The sequence below is a fragment of the Gossypium hirsutum genome, chromosome A07, assembly GCF_007990345.1.
Source record: "Gossypium hirsutum isolate 1008001.06 chromosome A07, Gossypium_hirsutum_v2.1, whole genome shotgun sequence".
Lineage (NCBI taxonomy): Eukaryota > Viridiplantae > Streptophyta > Magnoliopsida > Malvales > Malvaceae > Gossypium > Gossypium hirsutum.
The window spans coordinates 30,444,888-30,463,110 of record NC_053430.1 but is presented as its reverse complement, the minus strand read 5'-3'; the positions used below and the strand labels follow the sequence as shown (position 1 = coordinate 30,463,110).

The window sequence follows — 18,223 nt, the reverse complement described above, 5'->3', positions numbered from 1 at the left end:
TTAGCGGCGTTTTACCAAAAGCGTCGCTAAAAGACAGAGTATTAGCGGCGCTTTTGGTAAAACACCACTAAAAGTCATATAACTCTTAAAATCTTAAACCCCCAAAAAATCATAAGCACTACTTTATAACCCCTAAAATAGTAAACCCCTAAATCCTAACAAACCCTAAACACTAAACTATAACCCTTAAAACCCTAAACGACGCAATAGGTGCATTTCTAGCGGCGCTAGGTTATAAACGCCGCTAATGTTAAATTATTTTGTTCAAAACTTCATCGTTTAGCTGTTTTATTTTTTACCCACACCTGATACACTTAACATTTTCTCCATTTTTCCCCAGTTCTATTTCCCCCTTCTTCCTCATCTTAAATCCCTAAAGTATTATCACCCATTCCCAAATTCGACATCCAAATCCCTAACGAATTTAATAATAATAAAAAAGTAATTTTAACAATTAAACTTAAATTCAGAAATTTGAAACATAGAGGAATTAAATTCTTAAGAATAGAAATATAATGACTAAATTTTAATTTTACGAAAAGTACAAATACTTATCTCATATTTTAGCTTTTACAGATTAAGTGGTTTAGTATTCAATTTGTTAAAGTATGTTAAGAGAATTACTTTTTCTTTTTTAAGATTTAACACTCCTATGTGAGAAGATATTATTTAACTCGTATATTTATTAAAAGTTTATATAAAAATTAATTTAAAAGTCTATATAAAAATTAATTGTTATTTTGGTTATAATCATAAAGTTAATTGTGTTTCGAATTTTTATTATAGAAAAATATTTGTTAAAAATGAAAAAAAATAAAATACTATTATTTAAAATAATTTTAAAGTTTTTTGGGTATATGACTTATTGTTTTTTAATTTATATATTAAATAAATTCTTATATAATAGTAAAAGAGATAGTCTTAATTAATTTTAAAATATTGAATTAATTATCATTATAGTTTAAGATTTATGGCTTAGGGTATATGATTTAGGGTTTAAAATTTAAGAGTTACTATTTTAAGGTTTATGGATTATGGATTATGGGTTTATGGATTATGGTTTACAGTTTATGGTTTAAGGGTTGGGGTTTAAGGTTTAGGTGTTAGGGGTTAGGGGTTAGGGGTTATGTGTTAGGGGTTATGTGTTATGGGTTTAAGGGTTATGTTGTATGATTTAGGGTTTAGGGGATAAAAGTTAGGGGTTTAGGTTTAGATTAGTTAATTAGTATTTTTTTAATTTATATATTAAATAATTTCTTATATATTCGTAAAAGAGATAATATTAAATTTAAGATATTAAAATTATGATTATAGTTTAATTTATTTAAGAGATAATAGATAAACTTTATATATATTTAGGATTTAACTTGAGATTTGTTAAATGATGAAATTTTATGTAATCAATTAATGCTTTTATATGTAAAAATATTTAATCTAAACAATTTGATATATAAAATATATAAAAAAATTAAAATTTAATCTAATTATTTTAAATATTACTTAAATTTTTTTAAAAAATTATTTAAAATTAATATAAAAGATATAATAATTCAATATAAAAATTATAAAAAAGTCAAACATTAGCGGAGTTTATGATAAAAACGCCGCAAAAGGCAAGCAATAGCGGCGTTTATGATAAAAACGCCGCAAAAAAGTAATTTATTTTAAATAAAACGATACCATTTTGATAAAATACGCGGCTAAATTTTAGTTTTGATTGAAAAGACGCTGTTTTATTTCTCTCCCCCTCCCCAATTCCCTTCTTTCCCGATTCCATTTTCTTTCTCAGCCATTCTCAGCCAGCACTTCGATTTCTCTCCCCCGATTCCCTTTTCTTTCCCAATCCCTTTTTCTTTCTCAGCCTTTCTTAGACTAAGCCATTTCACCCCATTGCAAACCCGAAACCCTCATTTTCCCCCAAATCATAGTTCCCCCTAAACCCTAAAATTTCCCTAAATCAAACCCATTTGCCGTCTCCCTCTCTCTTTTCGATCGACAGGTATTATAATTTTCTAATCAAACCCAAAGCTCCTTCTTTCATTTTGATTTCATTGTAGCAAGCAAGCCGTTTATTTTTTATTTCATTTCGACTTCGATTTCACTTCTGTTTTATTTTTGCAGTAAGCAGAAAGATTAAGGGATTTCATTTTGAAATCAAACCCGATTGAAGGCTACCTTTGGCGAGTCCATCAAATCAAGGTACTCTCATTTACTTGTTCTTTTAAACCCTAGACTTTAGCATGCTGACATTTATATTTTTTTTCTTTTGTGTTCTTTAGTATATGCCAACTATTGGGAATTTTATTGTTGTTCTCTTTCCCTCTGTGTATGTAGTTAGTTCCCTATTATGGGAATTTATTTTGTTGGTTTTGATTTCTGCATTTGATTTTGGCTTTTTGGTTCTTTGAGTCGGAAGATTGATGGCCTTTTATGGGCTAGTTTGATTTATATTGGCATTTGATTATACATGATTGGAAAATGGTTTAATATGTATAGATTCTCCAAGACTAGAAACTTTATCCTTGATGTTTCAAGTTATTGAATGATGAACTTGGCTGTCTTGAAACTACAACCTACACATGAGTGACCTTCGATACTGTAAACATGTTTTCGGTTATCAGTTTAGTGTCTTCTCATGTGATCATTGGTAGAAGCAATTCCTTGTTGGATTAGATAGTTTAGGTTAGATAACCCGACCTATATTGAATTGCTTGCTCTATTTATTGTGTTTTGGTTTCAATGGTCAATATTCTGGGCTTATTAAACTCTAAAAATGCATGTCACCAGTCATCCTCATGAAAACATGCCTCAAAAACGCTCTTTACTTCTGCTGTTGTGCTTGTGCTGCCTTACACTCAAATATTTATGTTACCAATCTTAGCTGGTCCAGTCACCTTTTCTTCCATGATCTTCTGCATATTGTGTAATGTTAATACATCCTTCCTTATCCTGCATTGCTTTTACACTGTTAAATAGCGGGCAGTAGTTATCCCTAAAGTTTTCTGGCGAACTTTAGAGTCATAAAAACCCTGGCTAAAGACTTCCTGATTCTGAAATTTGTTGCCTTGCATTGGAGGGCACCTATTGAGCTTGATGGTCTACATCTTTTCACAGAAACTGTAGAAATTTCAAAACCTGTTACTTTTTGGAGAGAAGTTATCTTATCGTTTCCTTCTGTCTTGGTAACTGCATATTTGTTTTATTTTCTCCTTAATCCTCAAGTCATGCTCTAAGAAATACACTCAATTGAAGTTTGGAGCGACTCTATCCTCTTTTAACTCTATGATCTTATGAATGTGCAGAGCATGTTTGTAATGTCTCTGTCATAGTGGCTTCATCATATGATATCAATTACTATGTTACACATTGATGGTTAGAAAGTTGTAATTAATTATTTTTTATTCAATTTGATGGCTCGGAATAAATTGTTTGTGGTGACGCATGCATATTCACGTAACAGATGATGTGATTGTTATACATAGCTATTACATGAGTTGAGACCTGATGAGAGTAAGTTGGAGAATAGCCTGTGTTATCCAAAAATTAGTATTTTGTTCTAACAATCACTCTTTTGCATGCTAACTCAGCATATTACAGTGACATCTGGGTCGGATCAATTGCTTGCCAGTTGGAAAAGAAGGAAGGTAGGGCTATCCATTTGTACATCATGACATTGGGGTTATCCATTTGCCAGCATATTACCCTAGACTTCTGTGATGAGTTAAATGAATTTAACTCAATTGAATAATGATTAATTCACTTGTTTTAAGTGTTTTTTTTTATTTTATATTTTTTATATAAAAAATATATATACTTAAATCACAAAATGATAACTAAACTATACTTATTTTCCCAAATTGATATTTAAACTTTTTTGTTGTCATAAGTGGTACTTAAACTATACCACTTACCCATTTTATCTCTGTTGTTAAAGAAATTCCCTTAACCAATCATTTTGTGGCACGATATAATTTTTAACTAAAATATCCAAAAAAAGATTAAATATTATTTCCTTTATAAACATATTTATCTTTTTTTGTTCTTCACCTAAAAGTTCTAGTGACAAAAAATTCAAGAACTAATCGAGAAACACATTTGAACCTAGTTTTCGACAATAAAGCTTAGATTGCGATGAGTTTTTTTTTCTTTTTAATTTTTAAATATATTCTACCGGACACATCGCAATTCCGAGTATCTATGTTAGTGATTTAGTAGCTCTTCTTAAATTTGAATCTCGATGATAATTAGACTGGAGGATGCCATTACTGTAGTGAGGATCCTTTAAATATTTACCTTTTTTTAATAAATTTTGAACTAGAATGAACTGGCAAAAGTGTTGTTAAGAAGCTGAGGGTGTTACCGTAGCTCAACCAATTTAATAATTTAGGTTGATGTTATAATGTTATTGAAAGGCATATTTGAGTCAGATTATTTTTTTTTATTTTATGGCTGTTTATTGTTTGCAAGTGTAATTTAATTTGCTAGAATTGACTCTTCCATCGAATTTATAATTTCTAAGAGGTATGTATATTTAATTTGCTAAATCTTTATTTCTAGGAGATTATATTTGGTATGTATTCCATGAGCTAATTACAAGGTAATTACAATTTCAAATAGGTATGTATATTTAATTTGTTAAATTTGTTTTTAACTTGTTTTTTAATGGATCATTAATGGATCATGTTTTTAACTTATTTCAAGTCTGTCCTTTGATTATTTTTTTTAATTTGCTTATGCTGTTTATCCTTATATACTTGTTATGTTGTCTTTAATTTTTTTAATTTGCTTGCTTATCCTTTGGATCTCTTTGCTACTAGTTCCAATGCGTATGTTTTTCTCATTGCTACAGGTTCCAATGCTTATGTTCTTAAGTATGAATAAGTATGAATTAATTTTATTACCATGTAGCTTGCTTGTCGATTAAAATTACAACAATAGCTGACCTTCTCTCCAACCTTTTTTTAAATATTTTAAAGATTCAAAGTATATAGGCTGGAAACCTGACGGGTTGCCTTATATCGAGCTGTAAGATATAATGGATCCTCCCTAAGTGTAACAACGCCACGTATGATGAATCTTAAAAAATTCAAAAAGACTTGAAAAAGTTCTATCGAGCTCATTTACTATTGAATATTTATTACCATGTAGCTTGCTTGTCCATTAAAATTACAACAATAGCTGACCTTCTCTCCAACCTTTTTTTTAAATATTTTAAAGATTCAAAGTATATAGGCTGGAAACCTGACGGGTTGCCTTATATTGAGCTGTAAGATATAATGGATCCTCCCTAGGTGTAACAACGCCACGCATGATGAATCTTAAAAAATAACTTACATAACTCACATAACTTACATAATTTACATAACTCACATAACGTACATAACAACTTACGGAACTTAACTAATACATGTAGTGTAATCTAATAGTTTCCTTAAAAGCATATAGTTTAAAGTTCAAATTTCATAACTTACATAATCTACATAACTTACATAAAACATAAAAATATATCATATCAAGACTTACATAATAAACAACTTACCTGTGTAATTTATTGTCAACTTTAGAATTCAAGAACTACGAAATGGATAGGAGTTGGATGAAATTGTCAAGGGTAAGCAACGCCTATCAAAATGGAGTACAAACTTTTCTGAATTTTGCATTTCAATATGCAAGCCAAGAGAATATGATTCTTTGCCCGTGTAAGAAGTGTGGCAACATCAATTGGCATACTCGTGAAGTTGTCTACGAACATCTAATTGTTGATGGCTTTATTCGGGGGTATAAAAAATGGATTTTCCATAGAGAGTGTACATCTAGTGGAACTTCTTCAATGGTTAATCCGACTTATCCTGATATTGATTACCATCAGTATGTTAGACAAGATGACATGGAAGGTATGTTGCGGGATGCATTTAATATGCACAGTCATGGTGAGCAATCGTTTCCACCTGACTTTATTGCATCCGATGATTGTAATATTGGTGGAAATGTTTTTGGCGAAACGGGAACAAGTGCGCCTTATGAGGAGCCAAATGAAGAAGCGGCAAAGTTCTACAATTTACTTAATGAAATGAACGAAGAACTTTACGAGGGATCAAAATATTCGAAATTGTCCTTCTACATTCGTTTATTTCACTTAAAATGTTTGGGAGGGTGGACTGGAAATTCTTTTACAATGCTGCTAGAGTTTCTGAGAGAGATGTTTCCTTTTGCAAAAATCCCCCAATCTTGTCAAGATATGAAGAGACTAATAAAAGATTTGGGCCTTGGGTACGATAAAATTCATAGTTGCCCAAATGACTGCATGTTGTACTGGGGTGATCAGAAGAACCAACAGTGTTGTAATGTTTACGGCAAGTCTCGTTAGATGAATGGGAATACAGAAGATGTGAATGCGAATGAAGTGGGGCACAGTTAATAAAGAAGCCAGTCAAGGTTTTGCGATACTTTCCCCTAATACCAAGACTTCAAAGGCTTTTCATGTCGTCAAAGACGGCCGAATCTATGAGGTGGCATAATGATCAACGGACCGTTGATGGATTATTAGGACATGCTACGGATTCTTTAGCTTGGAAATCATTTGACATGAAATTTTCAAGCTTTGCAAGCGATCCTCGAAATGTGAGGCTTGGGCTAGCAGCTGACGGCTTTAATCCATTTAAAATCATGAGTACTTCGTACAGTACTTGGCCTGTGGTGCTTGTTCCTTACAATTTGCCTCTATGGATTTGCATGAAGCAATCTTCGTTTATTTTATCAATGATTATTCCTGGAGAGAAAGGTTCCGGAAATGATATTGGCATCTATTTGCAGCCACTTATTGAAGAGTTAAAACAATTATGGTCGGGTGTTGAGACATATGATGTATTAAAAAAAGAGAACTTTTATTTACGTGCAGCTTTATTGTGGACAATTAATGATTTCCCGGCTTATCTAATTTATCGGGTTGGAGTACTAAAGGACGTTATGCTTGTCCTTGTTGTGCTGCGCAAACTTGTTCGAAATGGTTGTACAATGGGAAGAAGTTCTCTTACATGGGCCATCGTTGGTGGTTAGATGGAAATCATAAATTTAGATTTCAGAAGATTCTATTTGACGGTACTGAAGAGTACAGGGGAGCTCCTCAGCAGACCGTTGGATCTAAAATCTTGTTTATGTTAAAAGATATCAACTTCAGTTATGGGAAGATGAATCAACCACCTAACACGCAATCAAAGAGAAGATCGAGGGATGAATCCGATGATGAATCTGACTAAGAGGATGATTCTAATGAGGCAGACTTGTGGAAAAAAAGAAGTATTTTTTTTAGTTGCCTTATTGGGAGCATAATATTTTACGCCACAATCTTGATGTCATGCATATTGAGAAGAATGTCTGCGAGAACATAATTGCGACAATTTTGAATGTCGATGGAAAATCAAAAGACAATCTTTAGAGTCAACTTGATTTAGTTGACATGAGAATTCGGCGTGATCTTCATCCTCAAGTACTTCCGAATGGGAAATATCGGTTGCCGCCTTCTATTTTATCAATGTCAAAGGAAGAGAAAGAGGTGTTTTGTATGGTGTTGAAGGATATAAAGGTCCCAGATGCGTATGCGTCAAATATATCTCGATGTGTGAGTCTTAAAGATTGAAGATTATATTAATTAAAATCACATGATTACCACATCTTGATGCAAGATTTACTCCCAGTTGCTTTACAGTGTTGCATGTCAAAAAATGTGACGTCCTGTATAATTGAACTATCCAATATAATGAAAGCTATTTGTGGCAAAGTTTTGGATGTTGAAAACTTAAGAAAGTACAGGATCGAGCTGCTTTGACTTTATGCAATTTGGAGAAGATCTTTCCACCTTCCTTCTTCACTATTATGGTGCACTTGGTAATCCATCTCCCTCACGAAGTAATACTTGGTGGACCGGTTTTTTATCGATGGATGTATCCAATAGAAAGGTGCTAATTTATTTGTCAAGTATTTATTTATTCGCGTCTATACATTTAGTTACAACTTTTGATAAATATTGTATATCGTGTTTAGGTTCCTAAGCAAATTGAAATCTTATTGTCGCAATAAGCATTATCCAAAAGGATCAATTACTGAAGGCTACTTGGCAGAGGAGTGCATGACATTCTGTTCTAGATATTTAGAAGATGTTGAAACACGATTGAATAGACCAAATAGAAATGCTGGGCTCAATGATCATAACTTGGCCGAAACTTATTTATTCCAAAGTTATGGAGAACCAATCGGCAAAGTTGAAATTGCAGAATTAGATGATATATCATGGATACAAGCACATCGATATGTACTTTTTCACCACGATTTAGTTGAACCGTTACGCAAGTAAGTTCTAAAATTTCCTCACATATTTGTCGTTTTGATTGTTTATCTTCTAACCAATTACACTTGTTTTTAATATAGTGAGTACAAACAAATTTTGAGATCTCGTGCACGCTCTCGAAGATTGCAACATCAAGAGATTAATAAGTTACTCACAGAATATTTTCATGAATGGTTAAGTCAAACAGTATGTAACTAAAGTTAATAAGTTACATATAATCCCGAAATTTAGTTAATTATTCAATTTACTTTCGATTCAATAGGTTTGGAGTGGAAAGGACGTCAATGACGAAGTTAAATGGCTTTCCCAAGGTCCGAATAGAATAATAAAAAGATATAGTGCCTTCCTCATCAATGGATATAGATTTCATACAAAGTATCGTGAGAGAATGAGGAGAGCTCAAAATTGTGGAGTTGTTGTTAATTCTTCAATTACAAGTTATGCTAGTGCTAGGGACAGTAATCCGGTTGAGGGTAATGTGGAGTATTACGGACTTCTTACCAACATTATTGAGTTGGATTACTATGGCAGATGGAAAGTTGTCTTATTTCGGTGTGATTAGGCTGATGTTAATACTGCTCGAGGAATTAAAGAAGATCAATTTGGTTTTACAATGTTGAATTTCTCTCGCTTGATTCACACTGGACAACAATTGATGGACGAGCCATATGTATTTTCCTCTCAAGTGAAACAAGTTTTTTATTCGAAAGATCCAACTGATGAGGGTTGGTATGTTGTACTCCGGAACACCCCTAGAGACTTGTTTGAAATGGGTAATGGAAGTAGAGATGACATCGTCGAAAGATCAGAAACATTACCTTTTCCAGAACAAAACTTAGATGAAAATATCCCTAGTACTAATACACAACATCAATGGGTTCGACATGATGTGGATGAAGATATTTACGAATAATGATGTAGTAAGATTTTACAATTTTTTAATTATATGTAATATTATAATTTTAATCTTTGTCATGTTATATAATTTAACTATTTTATATGTACTACTATTGTTGTAATTTGTTACTAAAACTTTAACTATTTTATGTGTATTGCAGGAAAAATGCGTAGAAGAAGATTAAGAGATTTAAGTATTGTCCAGAATACTCCAAATTCGGAAGAAGGAAATAGTGAACAGCAGACAGTTGTTGGATCTTCGAATGTGCCGGAGACACTTGATGAGCCTGAAGAATTTCAAAGTAATGTTATGTTCATTTTACATGTGTTGACTTTTATTATTGAATTATTTGTCAATTTTAATATAATAATAGTATATCATTTTTCAGCTGAAAGTGGTGGGACGCGTAGAGTTCGAGGACGTACTCTGCTTAGAGATTTATACGACTTAGATCCTGTCGAGCGTGTTAAAGTAAGTAGAAATACTCATGGTCAGCCTGTTGGATTTGAAGCTCGACTTTTAGCAGGCTATTTGGGCATTTTAGCACGAAATGCAAATATGTTGTCCATCAACTATGAATCATGGCATCACATGCCTAATAGCAACAAAAATCAGGCTCTCGCTAATATTAAGGTAACAAAATGTGAATGAAATTTATAATACTTTGGTTTAAGTTTCATTTATATTTACATTCTAAACTTATATTTTTTTAGGAGAGATTTGCTTTAGAAGTCTCCGATGATTATATCAAAAAGGCATTAGGTAAAAGATGGAGAGACAATAAAAGCACTTTAAAGAAACAATATTTTAAGAAAGACATAAGCCTCGAGGAAAAATTGAGAAATGTTCCGCCGGGAATGCTGAGGTATCAATGGGAAGATGCAGTTAGATTTTGGAATTCAAAGAAAGGAGAGGTATTGCGTATTTCCAAACTCTTATATATAGTGTTTACTTTATACGTAATAATAATTTTATTATGTAGAACCGTGAGCGAGTTGAAACAAGCAGCAGGCAAAAACAAAAATTCACGCACATGGCAGGGTCGAGAAGTTTTGCTTCTGTAGTTGAGGCCGAGGTATTATGAATTTATTAATTCTTTCAAATATTAATAACTTTCTATTATTAAATAATATTCTTACTACTATATTGTAGGAAATTAAATCCGGACAAAAAGTTGGACGCCTTCAGCTTTTTGAAATTATGCATAAAAAGAAAGATGGATCTCCTATGACATCCGAAGCTGGAGAAATTATGGTATATTTACTTAATAATATTTGATTTATTCTAAATATTTATAATCTTTAATGATAATTGTTTAATTTGATTCATTCTAAATATTTATAATCTTTAATTATAATTGTTTAATTCAATTCATCATTAGTAGTTTTAAATAATGTTAAGTTATGTTGCATTCCTTTTTATTATATATTTCGTTTCTAACTCTTTAATTGATTTTTGAGGAGAAACTAAAGGAGAAGAAGGCAGAATATGAAGCGATTGCTTCGAGTGATAGTTCTGTTAATCTTGAGAACATTGATAACAGAATTATCACTGAAGTTTTGGGTCCTGAAAGGTACGGTCGGGTTCGGTTTCAAGGATCTGGTGTTACCCCGACCCAATATTTTGGATCCGGCTCCCAGCAATACATGCCTTCTGGAAGTCAAGCTCAAGCTGAAGTTCAGAGGTTAAGAGACCAGATAGCTCAGATGCAAGCGAACACGGTTGAGAAAATTGCCGAGGTTCAACGAAAATATGAAGAACTCCAGCAACAACTTAGAGCGAAAGCAGTAGAGAGGGAGGCAGCGGCTGCAGCGAGAGAGGCAGAGGCATGAGCGATGGTAGCAAAGCAAAGTAAAAAGTACGATGACCTTCAGCTACAGCTTCAGCAGATGATGCATATGTTTTAGCAATCGCAAAAGCCGTCATCTTAAACATTAGTTTTCTTATTGTAAGAATGTTTTTAAGTTTTGTCACGTTTAACATTATTGCAAAAATATTTTAAATTATACTTTATTTATTAATTATATCATATATCTTTAGTTAAATTTGAAGTATCATTTAGAATTAATTTTTTGGTTGTATTTTTATGCTAAATTTGCTGTTTTTGGCTGTATTTTATACTATATTTGTTATATTTGGTTGGATTTTAATGCAGGAAGGGCTAGATATTGGTGAAAAAAATATTGCAAATCTGCCAAAATTAGCGGCGCTTTTCCCACAAACGCCGCTAAAAGCCGTGATTTTTAGCGGCGCTTTTACCACAAACGCCGCTAAAAGCCATGACTTTTAGTGGCACTTTTCCCACAAACGCCACTAAAAGCCATGACTTTTAGTGGCACTTTTCCCACAAACGCCACTAAAAGCCTTGACTTTTAGCGGAATTTTTTTCAATAAACGCCACAAATTTTTGTGGCGTTACCTATAGTGGCGTTTTTTGCGGCGTTTTAGAAAGCGCCGCTAAAAGTCTATTTTCATATAGTGTTTATTGTATGATCTTGGTGGCCTTCTTTTCCAATTAATGGAATCAATGAATTAGAGCGAAAGAATTTGTATGTATCATATTTGATATCCAGGGTTAACCAATTTGTCATCGGATGGATAGATTGTATTTATTAAATAAATTTTGGTTTCTCGTTTGAAATTTTATGAACTGAAAACAGGGATATGCACCACCTAAGTTAGATAGAATGGAGTGAATTTTAATGAGGAAACGCCTTGAGTATCTTGATTGTGTTGCTCAATTTGATCGACAGTGATTTTTTTTTCAGATACAAGCACATTATGATTGATCTCGGCACCGATAATAACAAGATTAACTGGGCTCTCAAGGACAAATAGGAGTTCATAGACATCATTGAGACTGTATACCGTGGGGCAAGGAAATGTCGTGGTCTGGTAATTGCTCCGAAAGATTACTCGACAAAGTACCGTTACTGAGTATTCTTGCAACCTGTAGTTGATCAGAATGTAGACTGTATGTAGATATGTGTGCCGTTTGCAATGCTTGGTTGCATGAATGATGAAACTTTGAAATATATATTTTATGTGCTCTTTTGATGCTTGTTTACAGTATAACACCTTAGCTTGGAGTGACTTTCCTTACAATTGTTTGATAAGGAACAAGTATTTTAATTTAACTATATAAAAATATAAATGATATGTTTATAAAGATGATAATCTTATGATTCAACCATGGTTGTAGATGGATCTTCCAATTAACTCAATTGAAGATTATATAAACTTGATTTTTATTATATAAAAGATAAAAGAAATTTATTAAAGGAAGAAAAAGAGTGCAAGAAAAAATTAAATGGATAATGGAACATTTAGCACATTAAATATGTGTTTAAAAATAATAAAGTAGTTATATATTATTTTTATAATATTATATATTATGATTTTTATTAATTCATATTTTAATAATAATATTGAGAATGTTATTAAATTATATATTATTTTATTAAATTGTATTTAATAATAATTATGTTAAAATATGATTAAATTATTTATTATTATTTATTATTAAATTATATTTAATAATAATCTTATTAAAATTTCAAAACAATAATCATCCATCTAAAAAATTTCTACTAAGGGTATTTTAGTCGTTTAAGTTTTTTTCCTTATGCTATTACAATGTCTATTCCAATCAACCAAACACAAGAATACTATTACAACTCTATTCCATTCCATTCCTTTCAACCAAACGACTGAATTACTAATTACAACTCTATTCTATTACAACTCCATTCCATTCTCCAACCAAACGTACCCTTAGTTTCATAAATTAAAATATAGTATAATTAAACATAGTACTTTTAAAAAGTTATCTTTTATTGTTCATTTTTTCACAATTAATTTACTGTTGTCAATATTTAGGGAGTTATTTGTTATTTCTAATGATACCAATAAAGGAAAAGATTATAAGATTATTAATATAAAAAATAAAGTATTATTTATATGAGTAGTAGTTTAAAATTTTTGTAAATATAAATTCAAATCAATATTTCCATCTCCTCTCAATATATATATATATATTTTGGTGAAACCACTCTCAATATTAAAACAACATAAAACAAAAAAAATAACAGAAAAGAAATAATCGTAGCTATATACTATAAATACTAACTGAACCCTATTAATTAATTTCATTAATATGCAGCAATCCTTTCAAGAAAAAATAAAATAATATGCGGTAATATTGAAAATTAAATAATCTCGTGACTCAACGAGACAAGAGTACTCATCCTACCATTATTTAACAAATATCATTAATGCTTGAAGTTCATAAAATTTAGCGGTCTATGGTGAAGAGTTGAAGTTGGATTATGTTTAGCCTCTTACTCATGGATTGTGGTTCTCTAAACTAGGCAAGCCCCCTAGTCAGAACGGCGTCCTTGATGACCTGGAGTGATTCCACGATATCATCACATAGCTGGTGAGGGTTGGGTATGGTTCCTTCATCCACTGACAGAACAATGGTCATCTTGTCGATGTAACTCTGGAAGTTTATCATTAGTGCCTGCAATTTTCAGTAATCAGTAGGATATACAATAAACACATCGCTACTGCTAGTTATTCTCAAATGAAGGCTTACATAAGGTTGACCATAAGAACTTGGAGCAAGGAAAGCCATTGGATGACCACAAAAACCAATTTCCTCCACAGGTCCAACCATATTCGAGAAGCACATTGTTGTGCGAGATATAACTTTGTGGGACAGTGCACTTGCCGCCTGTGTTTTACAAGATTAAAACATATATCACTTTAAGCATAATGAATTAAAATATATTCAATTATACCTTGATGCCAAAAAGGTTGAGTGCCCAGTCAGCAATATAGAAAGTGCAAAAAGCTTCAAGGGAGCGTTTCTTTCGGTCGATGATGGCCTTAGCATTACGAACATAATCTAATGGATCTTCCCTTACAGCAATGGTAAAGGGGAGAAGAACATAACCAATCCAGTTGCCCCACTTTACTTCAGCATCCTTCTCCATCATATCAGCTAAAGCCTGCCATGAATTAAACAATTTGTTTTATTAAGATAAGTGTGGATTTGGAAAACAGGGGCCAAACCTGTAGTGTAAACCATAATAAGCCTGGAATTTAAAGAAATATGTATTAACCTGGATGCCTGGAGCTGGCCTTATGTTGACGAGCAAATTTGATCGGAGGCGAATACTCTTTGGAAGGTTATTCGTTTCTGTTGCTCCCCCATCTTTCTTGTTTTCGCCTAGTAAGTAATTAGAAAGTGAATCATACAATCTTAATTTCTTGTTTCCCACACATAAATTATTACATGTTGGTAAAATGTATAGAAATAGAAATCTCACTACATATTCTGTTAATATAGCGTGACAAACCAGCCTGTGTCATCCCAAAGGCAACATCGTTTATGGTCTGCAAAATTAAGCTCAAAGGATTTTAAAAAAAATCTTCTAAAATAAATGACAATGATAATTAAGAAAGCAGTTTATGGAATTTCTTCCTTAGCGACTCACAGTGTTCATCGCATTCTTCACGAACTTGATGTCATCCAAACTCACTGTCCTGTAAACAATCCGCCGTGGAGTAGACTCACTTCCCGGCAGACCCTTTAGAGGATTCTGAGTATCTGTCAAGAACAATGCCGTGGCAATAAACATGAAAACATCAACCACGGTATTCCAGAACACCTGTAAAACAAACCAAAACCTCAACAGAATCCTCCAAATTCCTATACGATCACTCTTCTTGTCTTTCTTCTTCCTGATGGGAATGGTGGGCAAGGCCTTAGAATCTTTCATTTGGCGAGTGCAAGCAAGTAGAAGAGACAGCAGAGAAGTGCCATCGCCAAGGGAGTGATGAATCCTGAAAATACCAACCGCCTCGGATTCGGAAGTTCTTAAGTTGAGCAGATGAAGGTCCCAGAGAGGTTGCGATTTGTCAATGGTGGTTTTGCTTAGGTTGTAGACATAATCTTCAAGGAATTTGTCTGGTGAGTCCATGTTTTGGTCTAGCTCTGGAACTATAACATGCCTTTCCAGATCCACTTCGGTTGGAACCCATCTCATCTCTCCGTTGTTCTCGACCTGCCATTTCTTTATATATTAGTTTACTGAAAATGTAAATTAAAAGGAAAACAATACTGTTTGAATGAAATCCACTACTAAAATATATTCTTAAAGTAAACCTCTAGTTTAATTACTTTTTTTAAGAAAAGAATGCATCCTAATTTAATAACAGGGTTTATATTTTTAATGATTTTTTTAATAATGAAAAATAATGTTATTTATTATTCATATTATTATTTAATTGAAATAATAATATTTTTATTATTTAAATAATTTGAAAAAATTTATTCAATTTATCATCATCAAAACAACGATCTAATGTTCAAGCTATTATACAGGAGATTTATAAAATTTTAAAAATATTAAAATTTCTATTTTTTTTGTAAAATTTAGTATATATTTTTTAAATTTCATTTTTTCTATTTTTAATAATTTTTTTATTTTTTTACTTTTAAAGGTTTTTAAGGTTGTTTAGATGATCTCACGATGACATCATTGTATGATACATGATAGCATATGAATAGCATGTCCAAAGGATTGAATCGGGAACATCTAAAACGTTAGGGACTAAATTAGAAATATCTAATACTAAAGTGGAACAAAAAAATTTAAAAGATCAAAGTGAAAAAAGCCATATATTTTAGCAACTTCAAGTTCATTTTACCATCTATGTTCAAGATTTATAGTTTTCATTTCCACCAATGTTATCTCTAAGCTTCAAACTTAGTTTTATATTTTTGAGACAGTAATTTATCTTATTATTACATTCAAGAATTATTAGTGTTTCATGAATATAATGATTGTGATGGTTGTTTTTCGTATAATTCTAATATTTAAAATAATAATAAAGAAAAATAAACGGTGAAAAATAAACACTAACCCATATAATTTTGGAATAGACTTGCGTTGGTGCCAAAATCAAGTGAATATTTGTCTTGGAGTTGTCAGGTTTAAGACTTTAAGTTGGTAGCTTAAGTTATATAGACGTTGCAAACATAGATGCGGCTGAACCGAGGTGACTTATGCCAATAGAATATAACTTTCATCACTTCTATATATAGGTTTAACATAGATGCGACTGAACCGAGGTGATTTATGCCAATAGAATAGACACCTCGAGGGTATGTTAAACTGGTAAAGGAATGAAGCCCTAGCATTTTCAATTAGCACAGGTAGGGAAAGTAGAGCATCTAAAGAAGGAAGTGTGTTATGTTTGTATTGTACCTGCAAACTAGAGAAACGAGGGTGTCTAAGCAAAGAATGGCCCAAGTTGGCTTTGACGACGTCTGGGTAAATTTTCGTCTTGCACCCCATGATGGCTATAACATAGACGTTGAAATTTGGTTCGTGATACAGGCGAGACGACGGGCTCAATGGCTCTTCTTCGCATGTTCTTTGCCCATTATTCTTACTCACTTCTTCGTCTCTTTGGCTTGCTGATGATCTTGCTGTTTCAATAGGTTTGAGAGCTTGCTTTCTCAATCTGAAACTGTTCGTAGATTCCATTTTTCTTCCTCTCAAAACCCAATTCCCGACGAAATTCTTTTTGGAATTTAACAACGGAAATGGAAAGAAATTATAAATGGTCGGAACGTATGTACGTCGGAGTAGCTCGATTTAGTGTCATTTATCATCATGCATTTAAGGTTTTCAACTTTGTTCACTGAAGTTTGTTGGATACATTTATTAGTACTGTTTTGTCTTTTTATAATTTATATTATTTATGAGTCTTTATGTAAATTTTTTTTTGGCTTTATTCATTCTTTGGCCCTCAAGTATATCCATTTCTCCATATTAGTCCTTCAATCTTTTTTCTCCATTTTAATACCTAAACTATAATTCCGTTACGCTTTTTAGCCCATGTTGCTAACGGTATTAAAAAAAACAACCAATTAGACCACATTGATTCTGCATTGACCGCATTGCCAAACTAAAAAATTGTAAAAATTTTATTATAAATCATAAAAAAATACTTTAAAAAATATAAAACTGTAAAAAAAATGTTTAAATTATTAAAAAAATAAAAAATTATAAAAATTAAATATTTCAAATAATTATTAAATATTTTTGAAAATAACTTAAAATCTTAAAAAATTATTAAAAATTACAAAACATTTTTTAAAATTTGTAAAAATTATTAAAATTTGGGAAAATTATTAAAATTTGGGAAAATTATTAAAAATTGTAAATAATTATTAAAAAATTATTTAAAATTTGAATTGGTAGCATTTAATTGAAAATTTCACAATTTTTGAATAATTTTTATAATTTTTTAATCAATTCATATGTTGTTTCTATTTGAGGACTACGAATTTGAAAACAACAACGCTAGAATAAATCAAGAAAGAAAGTAGATGACAACATAGAAACTATCTAGCATTGTTTTGGAATTTGCAGAGAAAGTTGAAGTAAAAGAAGAATTTGATTAGTTAATTATTTACAATTTTTAATAATTATTTGCAGTTTTTAATAAATTTTAAAAAATATTTTATTATTTTCAATAACTTTTTTACAATTTTAAAATATTCTTAAAAATATTTAATTATTATTTAAAATATTTATTTTTACAAATTTTTATATTTTTCTAAATATTTTTTTCTTAACCTTTTATTTTTTTATATTTTTTTGGTCTAATCAATGCAATCAACGACCACGCCATCGTTCACATCAGCAGTTAATAGGGACACGTGATGTGTTCTGATTAGTTGCTATTTTTTTAACACTATTAATGGCAAGGCTCGAAAAGTGTAACAGAATCATAATTCAAGTATTAAAATGGGACAAAATAAAGTTTAAATGCCAAAATGAATATAATTTATAGGCAATTTTTTTTTTACATTGTAATCGTTTATTGTCAAATTGATATCCATTGAACGAAAATATTTTAATGAAATTAAATTTCTTAATTATAAATTAGTTCATTTTAAT

General features: G+C 31.4%; 1 protein-coding gene and 1 long non-coding RNA gene across 3 annotated transcripts; one reads left to right on the top strand and one right to left on the bottom strand.

Annotated features, from left to right (window-relative positions):
* The first annotated feature begins 1,834 nt into the window (after window positions 1–1,834).
* On the top strand, window positions 1,835–4,156 carry LOC107916842 (uncharacterized). Its single transcript, XR_005930625.1, has 3 exons — window positions 1,835–1,999; window positions 2,122–2,199; window positions 3,588–4,156. It is a non-coding gene; the product is annotated as an uncharacterized lncRNA (long non-coding RNA).
* Window positions 4,157–13,355: 9,199 nt separating this feature from the next.
* Window positions 13,356–16,974, bottom strand: LOC107952952 (O-acyltransferase WSD1). Of its 2 annotated transcripts, none has more exons than XM_041117940.1 (7): window positions 16,520–16,974; window positions 14,744–15,313; window positions 14,579–14,642; window positions 14,369–14,475; window positions 14,045–14,254; window positions 13,840–13,977; window positions 13,356–13,764 (listed from the first exon to the last, which is right to left on the bottom strand). In XM_041117940.1, exons 1-7 carry the CDS (start codon window positions 16,799–16,801, stop codon window positions 13,609–13,611), a joined length of 1,527 nt encoding a protein of 508 aa, XP_040973874.1. In that variant the 5' UTR covers window positions 16,802–16,974; the 3' UTR covers window positions 13,356–13,608. The 2 variants fall into 2 exon arrangements, with proteins under 2 accessions (XP_040973874.1, XP_040973873.1); XM_041117939.1 differs by having other exon boundaries at window positions 14,576–14,642; window positions 16,520–16,956.
* Window positions 16,975–18,223: the final 1,249 nt, after the last annotated feature.

Coding starts and splice junctions, on each gene's coding strand:
- LOC107952952 (XM_041117939.1), bottom strand. CDS start 16,801: ATGGAATCTACGAACAGTTTCAGATTGAGAAAGCAAGCTCTCAAACCT. Junction 15,314..16,519: donor CTCGTTTCTCTAGTTTGCAG/GTACAATACAAA, acceptor AAGAAATGGCAG/GTCGAGAACAACGGAGAGAT. Junction 14,255..14,368: donor GGCCAGCTCCAGGCATCCAG/GTTAATACATAT, acceptor AATTCATGGCAG/GCTTTAGCTGATATGATGGA.